We start from the raw sequence: 24,871 nt of genomic DNA, 5'->3' as shown, positions 1-24,871 counted from the left end.
ATCCCTGGTCTCACTCAGAGGGTTAAGGATCCAGCATTGCTGTGAGCTGCTGTGTAGGTCGCAGACTTACCTCGGATCTGTCGCTGTGGCTGTGGAGTAGGTGGCAGCTATATCTCCGATTCAGCCCCTAGACTGGGAAACTCCACATGCCATGGGTACAGCCCTAAAAAAGCAAAAAAAAAGAGAGAGAGAGAGAGAAGGAACTACCGAAGCAGGAGCCCTGTTCTATAGGCTCTATAAGCCAATAGAACAAATTTCTAAAATCGTATTATTCCGCATACAAGGTTTCAACACCCTCTATACTCATCTAATGTATCTTATTTTCCTAACACACCATCTATCCAGCCAGCCAGCCATTTGTTATTGAGTCAGGCAATGGCTAACAATCACAGATGTAAATAATAACGTCTAGAACTCAAAGATAAGTTAGTCACAGTTAGTGATTGTCCTTTAAGAGTTCAAACCATATAATCAAGTAATCATAATATAACATGTGGCATATAATATAGAATGCTCAAAGTGCTATACATCATTTCTTAAATATTATCTCCCTGAATATTTTTTTCTTTAATACAGTTTCTTCAGTCTTGGATGCTCTCTTCTATATTTTACATCAAATTTATAAGTAGCTAACCAGTATTTTATTAAAAGATGTTCAATATTACAAATAAATGAGTGCAAATTTAACACAATTAATTACCATGTTGACTATCAGATATAAAAATTGTATCCCAACTCAGAAATAGGCACTTAAAGCAGAAGAAAAAAGGACACTATGAAGATTAAAAATAAAAATTAATGAAATAGAAAAAAAAACATACAAAAGATGAGAATAAACAAAATCGAGTTCTTTGAAGATTTGTAAGAGACAAAAGAAAGAGATAAGGTACAAATAAACAATACCCGCAGAGAAAAAGAACATTACTGATACCAGAGAAAGTAAACAAATAAGGAACACATTACAAATATTTAGGGAAGTACAATACAAAATATCAAAACTGAATCAAGAGAAAGCTTAAATGAGTCAATCCAATAAACATTAAACAATATAAATCAGTAATCTTTCCATAAAGAAAAAGGCAGGTGCTGATAACTTTACAGGCAAGTTCTAAAAAAAAGATAAAATGATTTTATATAAACTTTTCAAGTAAATATACAGGAGGAATGTTCTTTACCCACTGAATGAGTCTAGCATAACTTTAATACCAAAATCAGACTAGAATAGGTATGGAGTTCCTGTCGTGGCTCAGTGGTTAATGAATCCGACGAGGAACCATGAGGTTGCGGGTTTGATCCCTGGCCTTGCTCAGTGGGTTAAGGATCCAACATTGCCATGAGCTGTGGTGGAGCTGTGGTGTAGGTTGCAGATGCGGCTTGGATCCCGCGTTGCTGTGGCTCTAGTGTAGGCAGGCGGCTACAGCTCCAATTCAACCCCTAGCCTGGGAACCTCCATATGCCACGGGAGCAGCCCAAGAAATGGCAAAAAGACAAAAAAAAAAAAAAAAAAGACTAGAATAGGTGAAGAAATAGAGTAGAATCCTGAACTAATATCACCTGTGACCCACAGATATTAGATCCTAGATATTACACAAGTGAATCCAGCGACGTATTAAAAAAATACGTGTCTGGAGTTCCCGTCGTGGCGCAGTGGTTAACGAATCCGACTAGGAACCATGAGGTTGCGGGTTCGGTCCCTGCCCTTGCTCAGTGGGTTAACGATCCGGCGTTGCCGTGAGCTGTGGTGTAGGTTGCAGACGCGGCTCGGATCCCGAGTTGCTGTGGCTCTGGTGTAGGCTAATGGCTACAGCTCCGATTCGACCCCTAGCCTGGGAACCTCCCTATGCCGCAGGAGCTGCCCAAATAGCAAAAAAGACAAAAAAAAAAAAAAAAAAAACGTGTCTTGACCAAGTAAGGCTTATACCAAGAAAGCAAGTTTGGTTTTTTTTTTACTTCTGGGTTTTTCTTGGCCATGCCCATAGCATGTACAAGTTCCCAGGCCAGGGATCAAACCCAAGCCACAGCAGTAACACTGAGTCTTTAACCACTAGGCTACCAGGGAACTCTCAAGTTTGGTTTATTAATCAAAAGCTAAATACTCTAATCCACCACATTAACAGATTAAAAGAAAAAAAAATAACTGGCCATATCAATAAATGCAGAAAAAGCATTAGCTAAAATACACCTTTGCATGATTAAAAACTCAAACAGGCTTGAAATCTAAGAGCAGGCGTATGTAAAAACCACATAAAAAACATCTTGGGAGTTCCCCTTGTGGCTCAGCAGAAACAAATATGACTAGCATCCATGAGGATACAGGTTCAATCCGTGGCCTCGGTCAGTAGGTTAAGGATCTGACATTGCCGTGAGCTGTGGTGTAGGTCACAGACCTGGCTTGGATCCTGTGTGGCTGTGGCGGAGGCTGGCAGCTACAGGTCCGATTGGACCCTAGCCTGGGAATCTCCATATGCCATGCATGTGGGCCTAAAAAAGAAAAAAAAAAAAAGAAAATCCTCCCTCACATTTCCCCTTTTCCCACAAGGACATTAAGAGAAACTGTTATAAAATTTATCACTAGAACCTAAAGAAAATGAATATCTAGTTCTCTCTGGTCTTTCAGCCTAGTAACACTACTGGAACAGTATTACTGTCATCTTCAACTATGATAAGGACCACCCCAAAGGATGACAGATGGGGAAATGGAAGAAGGCTGGTTCCCAAAGACTTTGTGGAGGTGCTATTCCTGCCCTGGGATGCCTATTGCCTGAATTATTTTAACAGAGAGAAATAAACTATTTTGCATAAAGAAAAAAAGGTATGTGGCAGGGGGTGGGGGAGTATTACTCTAATGGGTTGAAGTGATCCTAAAATCAAGAATCCAAACCTGAAGAGTATGAAGCAGGCCAAACTACACAGTAATTTTTTTTTCCAAACAAATTTAATTCTGTTCCAGCCCCAAAGAAGGGGAAGGACCTAAATTTTAAAAATAAAATAAAAATTGCTCAAAAACTAAGCCATTAAAAAATTAAGCCCCCTCCCTTAGCAATAAATATTGAAATGATATATACACATGAGGCTCAGGAAGGAGGCAAGAACTGGAACCTTGGGGACCGTCCCATGGCAAGGTCCCAACACCTCTACCAATTCCATGCTCTTTGCCTGAAACACAGGAGAGCAATGAAAAGAGGCAAGAAAGATATACCAGGGACATGTGTGGCCCCAGAGAGAACCAGAGAGCGAATGAAGGGACACAGTGTCTTATAGGGCAGAGGAAGGGAAAGTTGTCATCTAAAACGTCCCCCCAATTCTAGCCGAGTCACTGAATGTGGCTGGTCCAGCTGCCAAGTGCCCTTGAGCATTATCTCTTCACCTCCACTCCCTCTTTGGCATGCAATCCAAGGAGGATTATTCACACTGTGGCCGAGATGCCACTGTGGCAGCAGCCTGGCTGCTGGAGCCCTGAGGCTTCCCATTCACCACTAACAGGAGGGGCGTCTCCACACGAACACTGGAAAAGGAATAGTCCTGGAAAAGATAAAAACACAGAGGCTCGTTACAGATTCTAACATGGAAGAAACTATAGCACAGGGATATACCACCTGTGACTTTCTCCTCCTCCTCTCTGCTCTCCTCAGTAGATACACCCTTTATTTCCACCTCACACTAAACAAAACTGAGCTGACACAGGGAATGTAATTTTCCAAGTTTTCAATCTTCGGAAGAAAAATATGGGTCAAGTACGGTGCCAGTGCTGTCACTGTAAGAATGGGACAATTCTCTTGATTCAAAAAGGACAGGATCCTGGCAATACCCAAAAAAACAAGGGTCCCATCAGCTCTACAGAATCTGCCCTTCCCACAGAGTTTATCAACAATTATAACTAATACACACAGCAGCCAACCAGAGCCAATGAAAAGTCTGAGAAACTCTTGGATCAAGTTTGTAAGGCCATAAACTGATCTGTCAAATATAAATCAGACTTACTTCTTCTTTTATATCAGGAAGAATTAACAAAATGTAAACACTGTCCTAATAACAGAAGATGTCAGGTCACTTTATCAGTTCAAATGTATTTTAAGCTGTAAACATGCTGTTTGAACCATGAGGTTGAGGGTTCGATCCCTGGCCTCACTCAGTGGATTGAGGATCCAGCGTTGCCGTGAGCTGTGGTGTAGGTCACAGACGCGGCTTGGATCTGGCGTTGTTGTGGCTCTGGTATAGGCCAGTGGCAACAGCTCCAATTGGACCCCTAGCCTGGGAACCTCCATATGCCTTGGGTGTGGCTCTAAAAAGACAAAAGACAAAAAAAAAAAAAAAAAAAACTTTATCCAAAAAATACTATTCTACTTAGAGTGTAAAGAAGGTTCTTTTAAGTCAAAGTAAAGAAGTAAACTGAAAAGTTCTCATAAATCAATTTTTTGATGACATCCTAACAGGAATATAGGCAAGCAACCAAAAAAAAATTTATAAAAGGATTATAAATAGTCAGTAAACATATGATAAAATTTTCAGCCTCACCAATAATCAAGAAACCAAAGCCAAGCAATATTGATACTATACTTTTCATATAAAAGCAGCAAATAATTTTTCAGAGGTTTCTATACAGAGGTGCAAACAAAACTAGAAAAAAACAATTACTCATATCCACTGTTGGTAATAACTGATACAACATTCCAAAAAATAATTTGGTAATATGTATCAAAAGTCTTAGAATTCTGCATACTCTTTAGAGCCAGCATTTTATCTTAGAAATTCACTTAATTTCTTTAATAAATTAAATGTATTTAATAATCATGGATATGGGCCGATATAAAAATATTTACTATGGTACTTTTATAATAAGAAAAATTACAAATAATATAGATCTGAGATCAGCAAATTTTTTCTATTAAGAGTCAAATAATAAATATTTTATGCTTTGAGGATCATATGGTCTCTGTCACATAACTATTCAATTCTGACACTATAGTGCAAAAGCAGCCACAAACAACAACAAATTAGTGACTTTGTTTTAAAAAAAAATTAGTTATAGACACTGAAATTTTAATTTCCTGTAATTTTCATGTATCACAAATTATTATTATTCTTTCAATTGTTTGATTTAAAAATACAGAAACCATTTTTGGCTTACAAGCCAAATAAAAGCAGGCAGTAAGTCAGATTTGGTCAATCAGCTATAGCTTGCTGACTCTTCATCTAAATGGGGAAAATGTGGTTAAATACCTAGAGTAAATGAATCACTGTGGGCAGTAAAGTTCTTAACACAGTGTTTAGCAGTCAGTTAAGTTTCAGTTAATTTTAACTAACATCGCCACCTCTATGAGTTAATTCAAAACAATGCTGCAGAATGTAGAAAACCATGGGAAATGTTCGCAAACATTTGCATATAATATTTCATTCGTCATTTAAAATATACATAGGAATGCGTGTATATATGTTAAGAAAAGACTGAAGGTTTACATAACACACTGTTAATAGTAATAACATCTGAATGACAATATTTCGGCCCATTTTTTTTTTTTTTGTCTTTTTGTTGTTATTGTTGTTGTTGTTGCTATTTCTTGGGCCACTCCCGCAGCATATGGAGGTTCCCAGGCTAGGGGTCAAATCGGAGCTGTAGCCACTGGCCTACGCCAGAGCCACAGCAACGCAGGATCCCAGCCGCGTCTGCAACCTACACCACAGCTCACGGCAACGCCGGATCGTTAACCCACTGAGCAAGGGCAGGGACCGAACCCGCAACCTCATGGTTCCTAGTCGGATTCGTTAACCACTGCGCCACAACGGGAACTCCTCGGCCCATTTTTTTTTTTTAATGTATTTTGATTAAAATAACTGGCATATAATATTTTGTAAGGTTAAGGTATACAATGTGGTGATTTAATACATTTATATATTGCAATATTACCACCATTGCATTAGCTAAAATCTCTTTCATGTCACTTAATTATCACTTCTTTTTGTGGTAGGAACAATTAAGACCTACTTTCTAAGCAACGTTGAAGTTTATAAAACCATATTACTGCCTATAATCACTATGCTGTGCATTAGATCTCCAGGACTTATGTATGTAATAATTGCAAGTTTGTACCCTGAAACAACATCTCCCCAACTCCCCCATCCCCAAGGCAACCAGCATCCTACTATCTGTTTTCAAAAGTTTGGCTTTTTAGATTCCAAATGTTAAGTAATATCATATATATCTGTGTTTCTCTGTTCAGTCCATTTTTGTCTACCATTAGTTTTTTAGTGGAAATAAAAAACTACTTTTTAGTATAACTTTTAGTAAAACATAAATTATATATATAGACATATATGTGTATGGATATATATCATTGAACACACACACACACACATATGCATTACTTCACATATACTTTTTGTTTGTTTGTTTTGTTTGCTTTTTAGGGCCGCACCTGCAGCCTACAGAGGTTCCCAGGCTAGGGGTCCAATCGGAGCTGTAGCTGCCAGCTTATGCCACAGCCATAGCAATCCAAGCCGGGTCTGCGTCATACACCATAGCTCACGGCAACACCAGATCCTTAACCCGCTGAGCGAGGCCAGGGATCAAACTCGCAACCTTGCGGTTCCTAGTCAGATTCGTTTCCACCGCACCACGATGGGAACTCCTACATCTACTTTTTAAAAGAGGTAAACTTGGTCCCTCTTCCAGAGCCCGTTAGCTGAGAAAGAATCCTAGCCATCACTCACCTTTCCCTTGTGCTGAATTCGATGAAGCCGAAGGTTAGGTTCGGGGATGGCTACAGAGTCCCCAATGAGCACTCCCCAACTCTGCACCATATTATACACCATCACTGCACAGCAAGGTCCATCTGAATCTACCAGGCCAAATGTACTGCCAGGTTAAGATGAGTTGAGAGAGAGAAAAAAAAAAAAGGGGTGGAGGGGTAAGTGGACAGGAAAGAAAAGCAAAACTAGTGGTTTTAAAATACCAACAAAATAAACATGTTTTCTTACTTACTTAGAAATCCTACGATAGGTGCCATCATTCACTATGTACATCTGAGTGCTCATCTGTCTCAGATATATAATATCTTTAGAGACCATGCACAAGACCCATCAGTCTGTCATTTTTCCAAGAACTTGGGACACATGCACATGGAGGCCATTCAACAAATATTAATAACGAACTAGCTCAAAATGTTGCGGCTGAACATTTCCTGCTCTATCCATTTAACTATCACAACTTTCATCCTGGTCTCTAACCATAACTGTCAATTTAATTCCACAAACTTTCATGGAAAACATATAATGTGTCAGGTATTGCACTTAGTTGGGAGTGAGACACCAATCTAGCTATGAGCAAGCTTACTGGTCTAGCAGTATCAGACAATTAAGCCATCACTTACAGTACAACTGCAATAGGTACTAGAATAGCTTTTCCCTGTGCTGAATTCAGTGAGGCCAAAAGCAGGACTGTGGGAGCCAGAGGAGAAATGTCTAAATCAATGGAGAGCCAGGAAGGTTTAACACTCAAACTGAATGTTAAAGGACAAAAAAACTAGCTACGTTAAAAAAGGAAAACTAGGAGTTCCGGTTGTGACTCAGCAGATTAAGAACCCAACTAGTATCCACGAGGATAAGGATTTGACCCCTGGCCTTGCTCAGTGAGTTAAGGATCCGGTGTTGCCATGAGCTATGGTATGGGTGGCTGATGAAGCTTGGATCTGGAATTGCTGTGGCTATGGTGTAGGGTGGCAGCTACAGCTCTAATTCAACCCCTACCTAGGAACTACCATATGCCACAAGTGCAGCCCTAAAAAGAAAAAAGAAAATAAATAAATAAATAAATAAAACTAATCCTCAGTGGAAACAAAAAAACCTCTGGGGGGAAGGGAAGAGGACTTAACTGGGAAGGAACATGAGGGAACTTCCTGAGGTGGTGCTAACATTCTCTATAGGTGTCTGGGTTACATGGGTGTATGCATTTGTCTAAACTTAACAAATATTCACTAAGATTTGTACATTTCATTGTATGTAAATTTTACATAAAAAGAAGAAAAGTATAAACAGATACTGAACTCCAGTTAATGACTGCATGCTTAACCATTTAGAGGAAAGTTTACTGGTGTGTGCAATTTACTTCAAAATGCACCAAAAATAAGAGAGATCAATAGATGAACAGGAGTATAGATAAATATGTGATAAACTAAGTATAGTAAAATATTAACAGTAGAATATAGGTGGTTGGGTACACAAATATCCACTATAAAATTCTTTCAGTTTTGCTACATATTTGAAAATTTTTATAATAAAATGTTGGGGGAAAACTGTAATCTATATCAAAAAGCAAGCACAGTAACTGTGTAAAGACATAGAGGCATAAAAAGAGCTATTCTGAAACCTACAAAATAATCCTATGGTTGGAACAAAAGGCACAAGTGGGAAAGTGACAGAAGATAATGGATAGAGGTAGGCAGGGAGAAAATCATAGAGCTTTTGTAGGCTAAGCCAAGCTAAGGAATTAAAACTTTATCCTAAAAGCTACACAGTACCAGAAAGAAATTTTAAATAATTAACAGCAATGGCCAGAATGCATCTGGGAAAAATTTCTCCGCACTGTGGAACACTAGAGGAAAAACAGGGAATAGGGAGACTTGTCTGGAGAAATGTTAAGAGGCTAAATTAAATTAGAAGACACAAGAAAGTAGGAACTAAAAGGCACATCTATTGGACTTGGTGACTACCCCAACGCAGGACACTAGAGAAGTCTAGAACAATTTTCAGAAGTCTTAAGGAACTGAGGAGAGGTGGTACCACTGATTGACAAAGAATTCAGGAAGTAGAAGCCCACTGAAAGAGAAAGATGAGGTAAGTGATTCTGAACATACTGAGTTAAAGAGATTTCCAACTACACCCCAGAGGTAGCTGGATACAAGAATCCAAAACGTGGAAATGAGGCCTGCTGAGATAAACCTGCAAGCACAGTGTAGGCAGCCAAAGCCTTAGGTTTATAGGACATCACCAAACAAGATGACCTATAAATGAGATGGTGAAGAATCGGTGCTCATGCCATCACTTGGCACACCTGAATTCACAGCAAATACTGCAATCAAGCACAGCATTCTCCTGGGAAACCATTCAAAGCCTCAGAATCCTTCTACACAGGGAGTCACACATCACTGCCAAGTGATCAAAGGTAGCATCTATTTGTCATTCTTACATAGAGAGAAAAGAGGAAAGGAACAAAAACAGAGTCCTTCTAGAACTTTATATTTAGAAATTGGGCAAAAAAAAAGAGAGAAAAACCAGGAGGTGGCAAAATACTTGTTCTCAAGGGCCCCTAAATCTAACTTCTATTGATTTCTTTCTCATTCCTCTTAGCTCTAGGATCTGCTCTAGCAACTAAACTTTTTTCAACTATCTTCTTGCTCTTCAATTCATCAAACAAATACCCCATGAAAATGCCATGAAGGAAAATCAGGCATACAATGGGAGTTGTATTTTGTTTTAAATGGAGCAGAAGAGATAGGAAAGGGAATAGTGAGAGATAAGTCAGAACATTATAGAGCCATGTAGTAGAAGCAACTCAATCAGACATGGTGATTCCAGAAAAAAAAAAAAAATTTTTTTCAGTAGAAAACAGAAAAAGGAAACCAGTCAACCAGGGATTAGAAAGTCCCTGAAGGAGGAGTTCCCGTCGTGGCGCAGTGGTTAACGAATCCGACTAAGAACCATGAGGTTGCGGGTTCGATCCCTGCCCTTGCTCAGTGGGTTAACGATCCGGTGTTGCCGTGAGCTGTGGTGTAGGTTGCAGACGCGGCTCGGACCCCGCGTTGCTGTGGCTCTGGCGTAGGCCGGTGGCTACAGCTCCGATTCAACCCCTAGCCTGGGAACCTCCATATGCCGCGGGAGCGGCCCAAGAAATAGCAACAATAACAACAACAACAAAAAGACAAAAGACAAAAGACAAAAAAAAAAAAAAGAAAGTCCCTGAAGGAAAAGAAAATCATGGACTTGGAGAAGAGACTTGTGGCTGCCTGATGGGAGGGGGAGGGAGTGGGAGGGATCGGGAGCTTGGGCTTATCAGACACAACTTAGAATAGATTTACAAGGAGATCCTGCTGAATAGCATTGAGAACTTTGTCTAGATACTCATGTTGCAACAGAAGAAAGGGTGGGGGAAAAATGTAATTGTAATGTATACATGTAAGGATAGCCTGACCCCCTTGCTGTACAGTGGGAAAATAAAAAAAAAATTATTAAAAAATAATAATAAAAAAAGAAAAAAGAAAAAAAAGTCGCTGGAGGACCAAGGAATGATGGCGCTGACTAAACCCTAATTTTTCAAGAGTTAAAAATTTTCTAAACAAATATTCTTAACTCATTTCTAACCGCTAGATTATAAGCACCTTTCACTTAGGTGTGTTACTTTTTTTTTTTTTTTTTTTTTGCTCCCTACAACATATATAGCAGATGATCAATAAATATCTGCAGAATAACATCTGAGAGAATCAGGCCTTAAATTCAAACTCAAAGCTCACCTTCCAGAACTGCTTAAGCATATCTAAGTCCAATCAGGACTTAGAATTCTACCTCCTTTAACTTGTATGATCATGTAAACACAAAGAGGTAAGAGAACTTTAAGGTTTCCCTCTGTCATATTAAAAAAACAAAATGCAGCTGTCAAATTTCAGCTTCAAATGTAGGAGACCAAAGAACGCCAAACTCAGGAAAAAAACTGTTGGTGACAGACTCTACAAAGAGATTGCTAGACATCACCTAGACAATACCTGCTCTTGGGACAGTCACAGAAAGAACACAGAACTCACTAATCTCCAACCACTAATAAAGTCCTCAACTTTGAGAGTAAGGCCAGGAAATGACAGCAATTATTTCAAAAGGATGCACAAGAGAAGGCAAGGACACGCACAAGGGGACCTTCTCCTCCGTGGTGAGGCTGAACACCACCTTTCCCAGGACCACAGCTCCACTGTTTACACCAGGCTGCAGAGCACTCAGTGGCTTGCGCTCCAGGGTCACCTTCTGCCCAGAGGCTGACTGATAGTGCCCATCACCACAAGGGCCTAGATGGGCTAGGCGCAAGCTTCCCAGCATGCTCTGTAACTTTTTGGTCTTCACCTTTCCCTGCAAAGGAAAAGGAAATAGGTAAGAAACTGGCAAGCAGTCATCTCCTTGAGAATCTAGTCCTCCCCTCCCAGCTTCTCACTATACAGGGTTACTACCATTGAGGCCTATTTTATTCTTATTTTACTGACTTATAGAAGAATAAAGAAGTAGGATTCAGCCTTTAGATCTTTACCTTGCTCTCAAGGAGGCTGGTTAATCTGTTTAGGAAATCCAGGAGTTGTTGCTCTCGTTGCCGGGGCTCTGGCCAGGCAGGATCCAGTGCTGCAGCCCGAAAAAAGCCCTCCAAAGCCTCCCCATAATTCTCTTCATATTTATGTAGCTGCATAAGACATAACCAAAAGCCTCCCAATTATAAGTGTATTTAACACAAACAGCACAGGCTAGGGATCTAAAGAAATAGTTTTCCTTCCCAATCATTTTCCTATTCTACAAATGAATAGCCTCAAGAGCTAGTAAAACCTTACATCCTTCTTCCTGGCCAAGGCGATTACAACCCCAAAGATGGAATCACTTCAAAGAAACTAACTTCCAAACCCTAAAACAGTTAAGTTGCACATACTGGGTGAAACTAATTTTATGCTTACAATGAACATTTCAGTAAAGCCTTCTAAACTGTGTCCCCCATCCTCTACTGACCCTCCCACCCCCTCAAGCCCCTTTTCCTTTCCCTCCAGATACTTCAGTCAAACTAAGATAGCTTTTCCTAGAAATAACCTGGCTTTCTTCTGTCAGTTTGTACCCAATCTTGTTCCTATGAATACTCAGTTATCCTCACAAGCCAAGACCTAGATGTCTTATTTATTCAATCTTGAGATGACCACTTCCCAACACAAATGATAGTATTTTTTTTTACCGTTGCCCTATTCAGATGAAGATCAGGATTGCTGGAAGCTGTCCTGTCAACCTTCTCCTGTAGTAGGATAAAAAGATCATCAGTGGCTCTTGTCTCAGTCTTAAGGATGACCACACACACATGTCCTAAACCTCCTCTCCCTGGAAAAACTTAACTTCCTTGCTTTTCGAAATGTTTCCTATACCCACATAGTTATACAGTAACTGCTTATATGGTACATATTACCCAGTCCCTGAAACTTCAAGGATGTAAGGGTTTTGTATGCAAACTTTAAAATATGAATATAAATAATCCATGCAGAAGTATAAAAACAGGAAGAAATATAGGATTAATATCTGACAAGAAAATTTTTAATAATGAGATACAGTATAAATGAGGAAAGAAATGATGTTGATTTAATGCATTTCCTCTGCCCATGAGCCCAGCTCCAGATACAAACAGAACCATGTTTCTATATGCAAGCCCCCTTAAAACACACAATGAAAGTCAAATTCTGATTCTCTAAGATGGCCAGAAACCATATAATGGTGCAGACAAATTTTTTATGAAGAAACTGATGGCTATGTTCATGCCTATAATCACTTTATTTTTTAAAATCTATTAAATTCTATTTTGCTGCACACTGCAAAAGCATAAACAACATAAATCAAACTGTTTAAATGGTTGGTTCAAATATGTTTAAAAATGTAGGTCTGAGTGAAGAAATTAAAGTGTTAAAAACAATTTTTTTTTTTTTGGATCCTTTTAGGGCCGCACCTGTGGCATATGGAGGTTCCCAGGCCAGGGGTCGAATCAGAGCTGTAGCTGCTGGTCTATACCACAGCCCCAGCAATGCGCGATCTGAGCCACATCTGTGACCTACCCCCCAGCTCATGCCAAAGCTGGATCCTTAACCCACTAAGCGAGGCCAGGGATCGAACCCACATCCTCATGGATGCTAGTCAGATTTGTTTATGCTGAGCCATGATGGGAACTCCAAAAAAGGAACTATTTATCAGAAGCCAAATATAAAACTTTAAAGGCATATGATGCTTTAAAATGTAAACATTTATCAGATTAAGAAACTAGAATAAAATATAATCCCTCTGCCTGAAAAGTTCCCTCATTAAAAAAAGAACAGTCCCACTGGCTACACAGGTTGGGTTGAGTTAAATGCTGCCATTAAGGCTACAGTGAGAAGCATAGTATGTGAGGAAATCATATTTGTCCTTTTGAAAAAGCATGTTCTTCTGTCATGAGTGAGTCCCATCAAGTGAACTGTAGTTATCATCACCCCAGCAAGGACAGACCATAATGCACAAGTGTATGGCTACACCAGAGTTTAACCAGGGTAAAATGCCAAACAAATATTATAAGAAGTGTACTTTTTTTTTTTTTTTTTTGCTTTTTAGGGCCACATCCGCACCATATGGAAGTTCCCAGGCTAGGGGTCGAATCAGAGCTACAGTTGCCAGCATACACCACAGCCACAGCAACAAAGGATCCGAGCCACATCTGCAATCTACACCAGAGCTCACAGCAATGCTGGATCCTTTAACCCACTGAGTAAGGCCAGGGATCGAACCCACATCCTCATGGATACTAGTTGGATTCATTTCCGCTGCACCACAACAGGAACTCCCAAGAAGTTTACTTTTTAAGAAATGAATTGAAATTTTTTGAAATATGAAAAACGGTTGAATTTTCTAAAGCTATAATTCCTGTAGCATTCTGTAATTTAAAAATTGAGCTTATTAAAAATGGTTATCTAGGAGTTCCCGTCGTGGCGCAGTGGTTAACGAATCCAACTAGGAACCATGAGGTTGCGGGTTCGGTCCCTGCCCTTGCTCAGTGGGTTAACGATCCGGCGTTGCCGTGAGCTGTGGTGTAGGTTGCAGACGCAGCTCGGATCCTGCGTTGCTGTGGCTCTGGCGTAGGCCAGTGGCTACAGCTCCGATTAGACCCCTCGCCTGGGAACCTCCATATGCCTTGGGAGCGGCCCAAAGAAATAGCAAAAAGACCAAAAAAAAAAAAAAAAAAAAAAAAAAATGGTTATCTAGGAATTCCCGTTGTGGCTCAGTGGATTAGGACTCCAACTAGTATCCATCAATCCCTGGCCTCGCTCACTGGTTTAAGGATCTGGTGTTGCTGTGGCTATGGTGTAGGCCAGCAGCTGCAGCTCCAATTTGACCCCTAGCCTGGGAACTTCCATATGCTGAAGGTGAAGCCCTAAAAAGAACCCCCCCAAAAATGGTTATCTATGTTCTGCACTTCAGCTTTATGAAAAATAAAGCTTCTGTGGGAAGGTAGAAAAGAAAAGATAAATGAATGGTCCCTAAACTGCAAACATGAATATAAGACAGCTATATTTCTTACTCTGCAATTCAGAGTAAAAATAAGTCATGCTCAGCTTAAAAGCAATTCTCTATGTCAAGAGAAAGCAAAAGAAGGTGAATATGAGGCCTAGATATGAAGGGTCAAAAGGTCAGTATGAACTTTGTAACAATGAGCAGTCAGGCACTCAAAGTCTGAAGGAAACCCCCCTGCAAGTGGCTATCAATATAAAATTGCATGAAAGCCTAAGTGAAGCATGAGCTCCAGTGAATTAATCCCTAGGAAATAATGCAGAATGGGCTACATACCATTTTCTTTCTTAGTTTATGGGAAATCCAGAGCCATACGATCTAATGGTCAATCTGTGGATGGTGCTTAATTTATTCTTAAGTATCAAGAGTTTTTATTTTTTCTTTCAAAATGTACACAAATATTATTAAGCTATTGTAACATGGACTTTTTTCCCATTAAAAAAGATGAACATGTTAGGATGGGCTCTATAATTTGATTATACATGCCTGTAAGAAGTCTAGACTGTTCAAGGAGCTGAGGCATATGCTGCACATGGTTGCTAACACTCAAGTTATATGAAGAAATACATCAACTCTGCAGACCCAGCTTTACCAAACCACACACACTGGATGCCAGCAAACACTGCCCATGCTGCTTGCTAAAAAGCTACAAGTAAGACTGAATGATACCTCTGCTACTGTTGCTGCCTCTGTATATCTGGCCTGGGTGACCATAAATACTTACTGCTTGGGCATAGGCACTGAGGGCTTGCTGGGAGATCTTAGGGTTCTGGCCAGTATTGAAGTAAAGAGAAAGGTATGCATTCCCCAGAATATCTGAAAGAAAAACACAGGGTTTCTGGTTCTACATATTAGGAGCTTAAAGTCGCCAGTCTATCCTAACAAGTAAAAAGCTAAACAGACTGAAAAATCCACAATTCTTCTCAGATGCATAAGAAAAGGGAAAACGGAGTTTCCACCATGATACAGCAGAAACGAATCCAACTAGGAACCATGAGGTTGAGGGTTTGATCCCTGGCCTGGATCAGTGAGTTAAGAATCCGGCGTTGCCATGAGCTGTGGTGTAGGCTGCAGACACAGCTTGGATCTGGCGTTTGCTAGGGCTCTGGTGTAGGCTGGTAGCAACAGCTCCAATTAGACCCCTAGCCTGGGAACCTCCATAGCCACAAATGCAGCCCTAAAAAAGACAAAAATACGAAAAAAAAAAAAAAAAGAAAGAAAGAAAAAGAAAAGGGAAAACACAGGGCAAACAACTGCCCCCAAAACTGGAGAGACAAACAGGCAAACACAGGGAGTTATGGCTTACCAAAGCAGAAACTCCTGCGCTGCCACAGGAAAAGGGCTGGGGGAGGAAAACCTGAACTGAAATTGATGAATTTTGGAGGCTCAGTATGGACAAACCTGGGAGGTAAAGGCTCCAGGGCTCCCGGTCAGAAGGGAGACTCCACAATATTGTGAGATTTTACCTCCAGGAACTTAACCAGATTCTCACAGAAAATATCAGAGAAAAATACCCTCATACTACCAGCAGAAGGAGGAGACAAAGGAACTATTTTAAAATATCCTAAAGCACTCCATTCTTTTTTTTTTTTTTTTGACCACACCCACAGCATATGAAAGTTCCTGGGCCAGGAATCGAATCTAAGCCACAGCTGCGGCAACACCAGATCCTTAACCCACTGCACCTGGCTGGGGATTGAACCTGCACCTCAGCAGCAACCCAAGCCGCTACAGAGACAATGCTGGCTCCTTAACCCCCTGTGCCACAGATGGAATTCCTGAGTACTCCATTCTTAGCAAAGCCTGCCCTCAAGACAAACTACTTAACCAGAGCCCAACTGACCTAAAGAAGGGAAAAAACCAACTTCAGCTGATTCTAGCTTTCCACATGGAAGAAAGGGAAAGGAAATACCCAATTCCAGCCCACTCCAGCCAACCTCTCCCACCTAAGGCAGAAGCAGAGAAAAAAGCTAAGAAACACAGTGATGGCTCATCTAAGAGCCAAGTTCAAAGCATAACTATTTTGGTCACCCTCAAAAGTCTGTATGAAGGGCCCCATGTTTGAAACAAATCAGTGATGACACTATACTTAGCATACCCCAAATTCCACTGGGAAAAAGGCAAACGAGGACCCAACGGAGAAACTTCAACAGACGGCACTTACATCCTGCCCTGCTTATGTAAAAACATACATCTCTCTTCAATGAAAAGGTTCAAGAGTTCCTAGAACAGTAGTTCATCAAAATACACCTTTTGGGCTTCTTCAAAGCAAAGACACCATGGCTTCACACTCAGAGTCAGTCTCAATAGATGGGCTCCAGATGATTCTGGTGTGCAGCCATGGCTGAGAACCACTGCTCTAGAAACCTGCTGGAGATTTTTGAGAACACTCACACCAGGAGCGGCCATCAAGGATGTCCATCTGCACAGCCAACTTAGCCTGCCGGACACTGTCCATGACATGGCGAGAATGTTCATCTCCAGAGTCAGTCCGCAGCTGACGAAGCACCATTGACAGGTTTTGAAGGGAGACTTTGTTCTTGCACTGCAAAGAAAGCCGGCATATACTCAACCTTACTGATTCTATTTCCCCTTTCCAGATCTATTCTATCTCAATCTTCTTCTGATTTTTCATCTTAACTCTTCCTGCCGGGAGTTCCCATCATGGCTCAGCAGAAACGAATCTGATTAGCATCCGTGAGGACGAAGGTTCGATCCCTGGCCTCACTCAGTGGGTTAAGGATCCGATGTTGCTGTGAACTGTGGTGTAGGTCGCAGACACAGCTCGGATCTGGCTACAGCTCTGATTCGATCCCTAGGCTGGGAACCTCCATATACCGCAGGTGCAGCCCTAAAAAGACAAAAAAAAAAAAAAAAAAAAAGAAAAGAAAAAAAATTCTTCCTGCCATCTGTATCTTAGACCCCTATCTACATGCATCAACTTTATTTCTTATCTACCCCTGAATCTGACCCATCTCCAGTCCCTGTTCTCCTCATCTAAGTCTGCTCCCCTACCCTTCCTCCCTTCTGATTCTGTTCTCCTAGTTCCAATACAGTCCTACCCTGGTATTCTTTCTGCTAGGGAGACTCTGCTAGAGAGACTAGGGAGACTTCTGCTAGGGAGACTCACAGAACCAAAGAAATCCCATTCTTCCTGTTTTCTGAGGGAGGGGATAATGGGCAGCTCACATGGGTGAGGGCTCCTGAGAAGCAGGTGTGGGCAGCTGCGACATCCCCTTTCTTCCAATACACCTCACCCAACTGGTTCCAGGCTTCCACCAGTTTGGGCTCCAGCTTCACAGCCTTTGACAGAAGCTCCTCAGCCTTAGAGCTATAGTCAGGAGTCACATTCAGTGCCTTCCCAGTTAGCATCAGAACCTGTGCATTGCCCTGGATAGAACCTAGGAGGAAGGGAAAAGATAAAGGAGAGTGGAAAACTAGGCAGTCTTACAGGTAAGACCAAGGTGCTCTCTCTCAAGGAATAACCCCATGCCAGCTTTATGAACAAACCATTGATTGAAAACCTACTACATGCAGAATACTATGTTAGGAAAGAGGGTAACAAAGAAAGCATTATCTCTACCTTTGAGGGGCTTACAATCTAGCAGAAAGGACAAAACATATACAAGGAAAATTAAAACAATGAAAAAGAGCATATGGCATACACTCAATAAACGGACTTTAAAATGTGAAAAGGAAAAAACACAGATACTCCAGGGAGAAAAAAATGATGTAAACCATTATAAAGAGGCAGAAATACATGTGGCCTGTTCACAGGAGAGTGGCTGGTTCAAACTGAATGAAACAAAAAGTTGCTCTGTAAGTAATCAGATATAAGGGTGGGGGGAAAAAATAGACAATGGACACTTGAATACCAGGTAAAAGGGTTTAGATTTCAACCGTCAATAGCAGGACTCTTTGAAGATACTTGAGCAAAGAGGTAGACAAGGCTTGGTATTAAATGCATGAAGTAAGGACTCAGAAAGATAATGGCCACGGTCATTATTTAAGCTGATTTGGAAGTAAGAGAAATTAGAAGCAGAAAGCCCAGGTAAGAAGATTACTGCAATAGTAATCAAGCAAAAAATATGCTCTTTTTTATTTCATGGCACTTGGAGTTTAGAGAACTGAAAGGTTGCCATCCCGCACAGGCACTGTTAGCAGAAATAGTCTGTGGTACCATCTTGTAGGAGCCACAAACAAGACACCAAAGAGTCTGCAGAGAGAGAGAGCAAAAATCACATGTGGCGAGGGAATGGGGGTTGCATACTCTCTTGGGACTCATACCTACTACTTCCTCCATTTGCTGCAGGGTCTTCTCCATCTCTTTCCGCACATCCTGTTGTTTCCTCCCAGCATCCTCAACACTATGTGTCTCGAAATAGCACTCTCGAAATGTATAGAGCTGATCCACCAGTTCCTAGGAAGTATAAGGATGAAGAAAACACCAGACAAGTAAATTTGAGACTGGCTAGCTACACCAGCTTTTGGTCTAGAAATGCTGATTATCTATCTCAGCTAGTAATGACACAAGAGACAGGTGGACAAGTCTATCAAAACTCCACATATCCCGAAGGAAAGTGTCCCAAATAAAACAAAGTTAATAAGATTAGCCTATCCAGTACTGGTCCCCAAAGTATAAAGCTTTGATATTTACCCTGAAATCTAGACTTCTTAATAAAAACAATTCCTTATCCCTGATTTTTCCTATGCTGGTATCTGAAAATACATGACCTTCGTGAATATGATAAACATGTGAGAGTCATGTTTTCCATGACAAACAGACAAATTAAAGCTTGATAACCTTGGTTTTTTTTTTTTTTTTTTTTTTTTTTTGCAGTTTTGTTTCTTTAAATACCTGTGGGAGTTTTTTTGGTTTGGTTTTGGTTTTGTCAAGTCACCTTTTGGCACTCTTGCATTCTTTCCAAGTAAACATTCTCTTTTCTCTTTTAAATACCTCCATGCCTGAGCCTTCCTGTGACAAAAGTCAAAGCTTTTCCTTTATCTCTCCATTCTTTCCTAAAACAAAACAATAGCACGAAAGTATAATCCGACACCACTAAGTCTTATCACTACCTCCACAGCACATCCTAAATCCACCTACCTGTTTTCAGCTCTCTACCACTATCCTCAACTAAATCATTATCATTATTTGCCTGGACTACTTCCATAGCTTCTTAACTGGTCATCTTCTACTCTTTCCCATTTTCCTCACTATAGTTGCAGTGGCTTTACAGAAATGTACATCATATCACAAACCCTCCAATAGTTTCCCACTGCAGATAGAATAAAGTCCAACTCCTCATTATAGCCTAGAAGGCTGTACAGTATGGAGATCCCATTGTGGCTCAGTGACTGGTATCCATGAGGACGAGGGTTCAATCCCTGGCCTTCTCACTGGGTTAAGGATCCAGCGTTGCCGTGGGCTGTGGTGTAGGTTGAAGACGTGGTTCAGAGCCTGTGTTGCTGGGGCTGTGGCGTGGGCTGGCAGCTACAGCTCTAATTCGACCCCTAGCCTGGGAATCTCCATATACTGTGGGTGTGACCCTAAAAAGACAGGGGAAAAAAAAAAAAGACTGTACAATCTAACCTCCCACTACTCATCCTGCCACAAACTTCACTTCTTTTCACTCTCCTACAATACTTGAGCCTCACTGACTTTCATTCAGTTCCTCAGATCCACTAAGTTCAACCCCACCTTTACACATGCTGTTTCCTTTGCCTGGACATGCTTTCTCCAGACCTTTGCACAGTTCATTCCTCATCATATTCAGATCTCAGTTCAAATATCAACTTCTCACAGGGGCCTTCTCTGACTGCCCAAAAAAATCCCTTCCTCCTCTGCCCACTCTTAAATCACATCCCTACTTTCCTTCCTGGTACTTATTGGAAATTATATGGCCTATTCATTAATTATCCATTATCTGACTCCACCACTGGAATGTAAAGTCCATGATGGGAGGATCTTAATAATCCATTTCCTTTAGAGCTATACCTGAGCACCACAATAGGGCTTGGGATATGATAGGCTCTCATTAAATAAATTAGTGAATTTCCCTTTATCTTGAAAATACTATGTACTATACTTAACTTCAAGTCCTAGCTTGAATGAAGAAATTAGACTAGCACCTTCTGGAGCTAAGTTTTTCAAGTTTTATTGCGTGAATTATTTCTAGGACCCTAAATAAAGATTCTGATTTTAGCAGAACTCAAACTTCTGCATTCAAACAAGCACCTACTTTAATGATCTTAATAAAAATAATGTGTAAAACATGCTTTGAGAAATATCCTTTTTCCATTCCTTCCTCCCTAAAACGCCTGTAACAATGGAATACAGCTTACTACTATTCCCACAAATAGCATCACCACCATTCTTTCCTCTATTCCATTCCCCTATTCCATCCGTACACCTTCCCCTCTCAGGCCCAAGATACCCTAGATGCCCTCTACCTAGTTGTTGAGGGCATCTACCAGAAATGAGAGCAGGAAAAGACATTTAGTTGTTTAGGGCATCTACCAGAAATGAGAGCAGGAAAAGACAATTCTCAGCAAAAATTACAACCCGTTTCTTTTTGTCCTGCAATCAGCATGACTTCAAATTAAGAATTATAGAGGGAGTTCCCATCATGGTGCAGTGGTAAACAAATCCAACTAGGAACCATGAGGTTGTGGGTTTGATCCCTGGCCTCACTCAGTGGGTTAAGGATCCAGCATTGCCGTGAGCTGTCGTGTAGGTTGAAGACGTGGCTTCATCTGGCGTTGCTGTGGCTCTAGCGTAGGCCAACGGCTACAGCTCCAATTAGACCTGTAGCCTGGGAACCTCCACATACCTTGGGTGTGGCCCTAGAAAAGACAAAAAGACAAAAAAAAAAAAAAAAAATTATAGAGAAGGGAGTTCCTGTTGTGGCTCAGCAAGTTAAGAACCTGACTAGTATCTACAGGATGTGGGTCCAATCCCTGCCCTTACTCAATGGGTTAAGGATCCAGCATTGCCGCAAGCTGTGGTGAAGGTCGCAGATGCGGCTCAGATCCCACATTGCTGTGGCTGTCGAATAGGCTGGCAGTTTCAGCTCTAAGCCGACCCCTAGCCTGGGAACTTCTGTATGCCACAGCAGTGGCCCTTAAAAAAAAAAAAAAAAAAAAAAAAAAAAAAAAAAAAAGGGTTATAGAGAAGGTTTTATTGTGTGTTTTTAGTTGTTATAGTAAAATGAAAGAAACTATTTGGATTTGTTGGTTTGTTTTGCCAAAGTGAACATTTTTAATAACTTTTTTTCCACATGGCAAAATCAATATACATACAGTGTTAAAATTTAAATAGGTACGTGTAAAAAATACAAAGTAAAAATTCCTCATAATCACTCCAATAATCTCAGAGGTACTGTTCAGTTTACCTTTTCAGGTTTTTTTCTATACATATACAAACATACCTATACAAACAACGTTTCTTTTTTTTTTTTTTTTTTTTTGCTTTTTAGGGCTGTGCTTGAGGCATATGGAAGTTCCCAGGCTAGGGGCTGAATCTAAGCTACAAATGCCGGCCTACACCACTGCTCACAGCAACTGGGGATCTTTAAGCCATTGAGCAAGGCCAGGGATCAAACCCACATCCTCATGGATACTAGTCGGATTCGTTTCCGCTGAGCCAGGACAGGACCTCCCAAAAACAATGTTTCTAATATGGAGCCAGGATTGAGCAGTCAGCCACAGTAGGGAATAAAGTTAAATTAATCCAAGTCAAATGGATGTGAGATAAAGTTCACACTCTTCTGCTCAAGAAACAAAGTAATCTCACCAATGTTTAAGCTTTTGCAGTAAAAACCTTTAAGAAAGTTACAAGCCTATCATCATAAGTCTAATGTTTAAATTGCAGGCTGTCTTGGAACACAAAGAAGTAAGTGTCGGAGGTTTAAGAAAAATCTCCAGTCATCAAAAGAAAGGTAAAGAGCACCAAGCAATTAATTAGCTCCTACCTACCAAGTACAAAAAACTTGTAGTCCCAGTCAATTGTGGACTGGATAGAGTCTGGAGCCTTCTGCATCAGACCCAAAACTGGAATTGTAGAGTATGCAAAAAAATCAAGGGGAGTAACCAGATTCCATGAGGTGCAAGCCATTACTGTGACTGTTGCCAATTTGAAAGCAGAAAAGTACTGAAGACCTGGCTTTTTGGGAGATCAAAGCAACTTGTGATAGGTAATAGCGTCTGCAGATCTGCCAAATACAAGTGTATTCTATTTGTTATGGGTGAACTAAGAAAAAAAAATCCTAAAAATGTAAGGGAATAAAGTTAGAAGCAATAAATCCTCTTCCCTACGGGACTGAAATTGGGTGCAGTCAGGTCACAGACAGGAGGTTCCAACATTCGGGCTACGCCCCTCCGCTGACCCGGCGGGCTCCCCTAGTCTACTGCGGCGGCACCTTCGCTGGTTGTTATAGTAACCACACAGACAGAAATAGCGTCGGGTATACGCCAAGAAATTCGCAGGTACTGCATTAACTGGGCTCTCTACTTTTTCCTGAGTAACAAAAGCGGATACAGACTTTAATCTATGGCCTCACCTGCAATTTCTGCAAGACCTCCTTGACTTCTCCCTCTTCATCAGCCATCATTTCCCAGCCACCCTCGGCTTCTCCGCCCCCAACTTTATAACCACAGAGACGCAAACCCGTCCCCATCATGGAGCCACAGCGACATCTAGAGCTCTGGAGGCTTACCTGCACCGGAGTAAAGGAGCTGGTTTTTACAGAAGGGCGTCGCTGCAAACCAACTTAACCCAACGTCTATAGCTCAAGGGGTATGGTCTGCAAACACCTTTGAGTTCATAAGGTTCTTTCTTTCCCAAATCCTGGAAACAAAATGTTTTCAGCTTAAGTGCATACATATTTCTGTTTCATATATTCCTATTTATTTATACAAGATTATAGTACCCCAAAAAAGAAAATAGGCTGAGACAACGGATGCCTGCATTTTAAGTTTAAAATGTTAAAGAGGGAGTTCCCGTCGTGGCGCAGTGGTTAACGAATCCGACTAGGAACCATGAGGTTGCGGGTTCGGTCCCTGCGCTTGCTCAGTGGGTTAACGATCCGGCATTGCCATGAGCAGTGGTGTGGGTCACAGACATGGCTCGGATCCCACATTACTGTGGCCCTGGCATAGGCTGGTGGCTATAGCTCTGATTCAACCCCTAGCCTGGGAACCTCCATATGCCGCGGGAGCGGCCCTAGAAATGGCAAAAAGACCAAAAAAAAGTTAAAGGGAATGCAATGCAATGGTAAGGTAACTTGTCTGAATGTTGTTTTCCAAACTTTACAGTGATTTTCTACACACGAGTAATTTTATCACTTTAAACATACTATTCTGGGGAGCTCCCGTCATAGCTTAGCAGAAACGAATCTGACTGGTATCCGTAAGAATACAGGTTCGATCCCTGGCCTCTACCAGTGGGTTAGGGATCCGGCATTGCTATGAGCTGTGGTGTAGGCTGCACATGTGGCTCAGATCTGGTGTTGCTGTGGCTATGGTGTAAGCCCTCAGCTACAACTCCAAATCGAGCCCCCTAGACTGGGATCCTCCATATGCCACCAGTGTGTTCCTAAAAAGACACATTATTCTAATAAATCTACTACACTTGTGGTGGTATCTAAAAGCCACAAGGAATTCTCTTTCTAGGGCCACTGCTATGGTGAGGGTTCCATTCCTGGCCCAGGAACTTCCACATGCCATGGGCATGGCCAAAAAAAAAAAAAAAAAAAAAAAAAAAAAAACCATAATTTTTAAATTTAAAAAAAATTTGCTTCCACGTACTCTATCTCTGAAAGAGACAAAGCACTGGCAACAGTCATTGCTTTCAGAAAGGGGAAATGAGTGGTAGGGGAATAGGGGTGAAAGGTAGAATTTTCACTGTGTGCTTTTTTGGTAGCTTTTGAATTTGTACCATGTAAATGTTTTAAACTCTTCAATAAATAGCTTTTTAAAAAGCAGCATATAGCAAAAAAAAAAAAAAAAAAAAAAAAGGCATGCAATAGTCCACCAGAGTTTTTCTTTACTTTTTGGTTGGTTGGTTGTTTTTTTGTTTGTTTGCTGTATGGCCCCACCTACAGCATGTGTAAGTTCTGGGGGCCAGGGATTGAATCCCAGCCATAGCCAAGCACAGCCACATCTGCTATGGCAATGCTGGATCCTTTAAACCACTGTGCCAAGTGGGAATAGAACCTGCAACTTTGCAGCAACCCGGGCCACTACCCTCAGATTCTTAACCCACTGAGCCATAGTAGGAACTCCTTACTTTTTAGTTTTAATTACAGCTTACTTATACATCAAACTGATTCTGTAAACCTAACGAAGAAAGAAGCAAAGTTTCAAAACAGAAATCATGAATGTAAATAATATTATTTCTTCAACCCACTTTCCAACAAAATTTTAAAATGCATAGGGAAGGGGAAAACTTTGTAATCTATTAAATCTGTATAATTATCAATGAAATAGGGAGAACTGTTTTGCTTTGTTTTGTTTTATTTGCTTTTTTTAGGGCTGCACCTGCAGTATTTGGAAGTTCCCAGGCTAG

At 40.9% G+C, this 24,871-nt stretch overlaps 1 protein-coding gene across 1 annotated transcript; it reads right to left on the bottom strand.

Annotated features, from left to right (window-relative positions):
• TTC5 (tetratricopeptide repeat domain 5) lies at positions 423-22,970 on the bottom strand. Its single transcript, XM_001929309.5, has 10 exons — positions 22,866-22,970; positions 18,595-18,727; positions 17,497-17,708; positions 16,702-16,852; positions 15,032-15,123; positions 11,963-12,019; positions 11,282-11,428; positions 10,892-11,106; positions 6,709-6,853; positions 423-3,522 (listed from the first exon to the last, which is right to left on the bottom strand). Exons 1-10 carry the CDS (start codon positions 22,914-22,916, stop codon positions 3,403-3,405), a joined length of 1,323 nt encoding a protein of 440 aa, XP_001929344.3. The 5' UTR covers positions 22,917-22,970; the 3' UTR covers positions 423-3,402.

This window comes from Sus scrofa, chromosome 7 (genome assembly GCF_000003025.6).
Source record: "Sus scrofa isolate TJ Tabasco breed Duroc chromosome 7, Sscrofa11.1, whole genome shotgun sequence".
Lineage (NCBI taxonomy): Eukaryota > Metazoa > Chordata > Mammalia > Artiodactyla > Suidae > Sus > Sus scrofa.
The sequence above is the reverse complement of the archived record's forward strand: the minus strand, read 5'-3'. Positions and strand labels throughout refer to the sequence as shown.

Bases quoted from the DNA above. Each gene is read 5' to 3' on its own strand.
- TTC5 (XM_001929309.5), bottom strand. From the start codon at position 22,916: ATGATGGCTGATGAAGAGGGAGAAGTCAAGGAGGTCTTGCAGAAATTG. The intron at 18,728-22,865 runs GTGAGGCCATAG...TATACTTCCTAG, and splicing joins AGGTCTTGCAGAAATTGCAG to GAACTGGTGGATCAGCTCTA. The intron at 12,020-15,031 runs GTAAGTATTTAT...ATCCTACTACAG, and splicing joins TCAGTGCCTATGCCCAAGCA to GAGAAGGTTGACAGGACAGC.